The following is a 2,094-nucleotide window of genomic DNA, read 5'->3' on the forward strand; positions in this document are numbered from 1 at the left end:
ATAATAATGGATGGTCATTTTTGTGTAAAAGGTGGATTAGACATGGCAGTCAGCTTAATTCAGGCTGTAGATGTAAAAGCCATAAAACCAGACGTACCTGTGTCCAGCAGCCTCCACTAGAGATGTTATCCCATCTCTTTGAGAGTATGTGACACCCAGAGTTCGCTCGTACACTCGGAAGTGCTGCAGAATACCTCTATTGGAAGAAGTGGGGCAAAGATCTTTTAAAAAGAACCTCGGGCTTTATTTCACGTTTATTTTTACATCTAACCTGAACCTGAAACACGTCAGGCAGCTCAACCTCATGAGAGTKTCTGCAGAATTGCAACCACTAGGGGTCAGTGTCGCACAGCAAAACATAACAGTACCAGGAAGGTGCTTTTATACATCTTCTGCAGACGAGCCTCTCATCTTTCAGCTGACTGGTGAAATCAGAATAATGGGTAATAAAATTAATTTGTCTTCTAGCCTCTAAAACAACACCCTGGGTTTGGGTTGAAATCCATGCAAAAACATCAGATGAAACCTAACATGGGTCTGTTGGTGCTCAGAGGATGTGTTGTGATTGACTCCTGGGCACAACCACACTACAGTGTTACTCAGTATTTGTATTAAATACATCTGAGTTCCAGACATTTTTGTTTTTGCTAAGGTTGTCTTATTGTCAAAAGTTTGTCTGACAATTATGTTGTTTCTATGAAACAAAACAAAAATATATGCTCTAATTGATTACTACAGAGTGAGTCAAAAGACTTGTTTCAGAAACCARTGGGGAAAATGAAATCTCAAAATCCCAGCAAATAATGGGTGAGGGGGTCTAACTTTTAGGCCATGTCCCCAACATGGCTGCCATCTTGAAAGTCACCACTGGATCAAAGTCAAGTTTTTCCCCAATGGAAAGTTRGTCATGTGTATCAGATAAGACCAAATTTSTTTCAGAAATGGATTGCTGCAATCACATGAAACATCTCTTGTGGTTCAAAAGTTCAATTTCATTTTTTGGTTTGTTTCTGAAATTCAACAGGTGGCATAAGACTTTTGACTCACCCTATATTTTGGTCATTCAACACTTAAAAGAGATATTTTAGTCTCAAAGTCACAGATCAGTTTCACTTTCAGAGCTAACAATATAAAGTGTCTATTACCAGTTCTTGCATGTCCTCATCATACATACTTGTATGTGATGGGCGTGCTGGAGAAAGTGGCAGCGTGAGCGGCAGACAACACCACCTCCAGGAGGATCTTAGTGGCACTGCCCCCCTTCATCCTGGACGAGCCCCCRATAGCTTCTGGCTGTGTAGAAACATGCTTTCACTCACACGGAGTCTTGGAGACTTGACCTGAATGCATCCTGAACAGTTCAGTGGAGCAACAAGGAATTATGTTCAGGAGAGAAGAGTGAGTACCCCGACTGATGGGAGGAGAAGGAAAGCTTTTTTCCTTTTGGCGAGTTCTTGCATCCTTTCCACCACAGTGCGAAATGTGAAGGCACAGCCAGGAATGAGCTCATCCCTACACAATAACACAATAGCCCTTTAAAGAATAATTTAGCAATTTTTGACATCTCACTTTCATGTAAATACCCATCTTACATGCCTTTGAAATAATAAAAAAAAAAGGTACACTCCATAGCTTAAGTTTGTTACTCTTTTCCTGGGTATACCTTGCCTGATGTGTGGGGTTAAAGCCCACAAGTACAGGAGTGTAAACTTCAGGGTTCTGCAGGCAGAAGTCGAGCTGACCGGCCACAAATGGAGCCTACAGAACCCAAAAAAACAAACAAGAAGAACAACAATAAACAGGTTGAACCATTTCTGACCAATCGGTGCAACGGTAAATACTCTCTGAAGGTTGAAGCTGACTTACAGATACTCCACAGGAAATACTGATAAACAAGACTCTCTTCTTTCCTTTGCAGGCCTACAAAGCAACATACAGTATTTACTTGATTATCATTAAAACACCAGAAAAAACATCTAAACACACTGTGATGTCCCTGACCTCCTTCAGACAGAGCATGCCCAGTTTGGGGTCGTCCTCTGGAGCCTCTTGGGAAGAAAATAGAGCTCTGAGGATGACAATAAATAAATAAAT

The 2,094-nt window shown here is 41.2% G+C and overlaps 1 protein-coding gene across 1 annotated transcript in view; it reads right to left on the reverse strand.

The window, feature by feature from the left end:
• gckr (glucokinase (hexokinase 4) regulator) overlaps positions 1–2,094 on the reverse strand; it is a 12,654-nt gene that overhangs the window by 7,385 nt on the left and 3,175 nt on the right. The window contains exons 6-11 of the mRNA XM_014010637.1: positions 2,002–2,068; positions 1,867–1,920; positions 1,664–1,758; positions 1,407–1,512; positions 1,175–1,293; positions 98–196 (exon numbers count right to left, since the gene is read on the reverse strand). Coding sequence (XP_013866091.1) covers positions 98–196; positions 1,175–1,293; positions 1,407–1,512; positions 1,664–1,758; positions 1,867–1,920; positions 2,002–2,068 — 540 coding nt within the window. The remainder of the gene's footprint in view (positions 1–97; positions 197–1,174; positions 1,294–1,406; positions 1,513–1,663; positions 1,759–1,866; positions 1,921–2,001; positions 2,069–2,094) is intronic.

This window comes from Austrofundulus limnaeus, unplaced genomic scaffold (genome assembly GCF_001266775.1).
Source record: "Austrofundulus limnaeus strain Quisiro unplaced genomic scaffold, Austrofundulus_limnaeus-1.0 Scaffold72, whole genome shotgun sequence".
NCBI classification, from domain to species: Eukaryota; Metazoa; Chordata; class Actinopteri; order Cyprinodontiformes; family Rivulidae; genus Austrofundulus; species Austrofundulus limnaeus.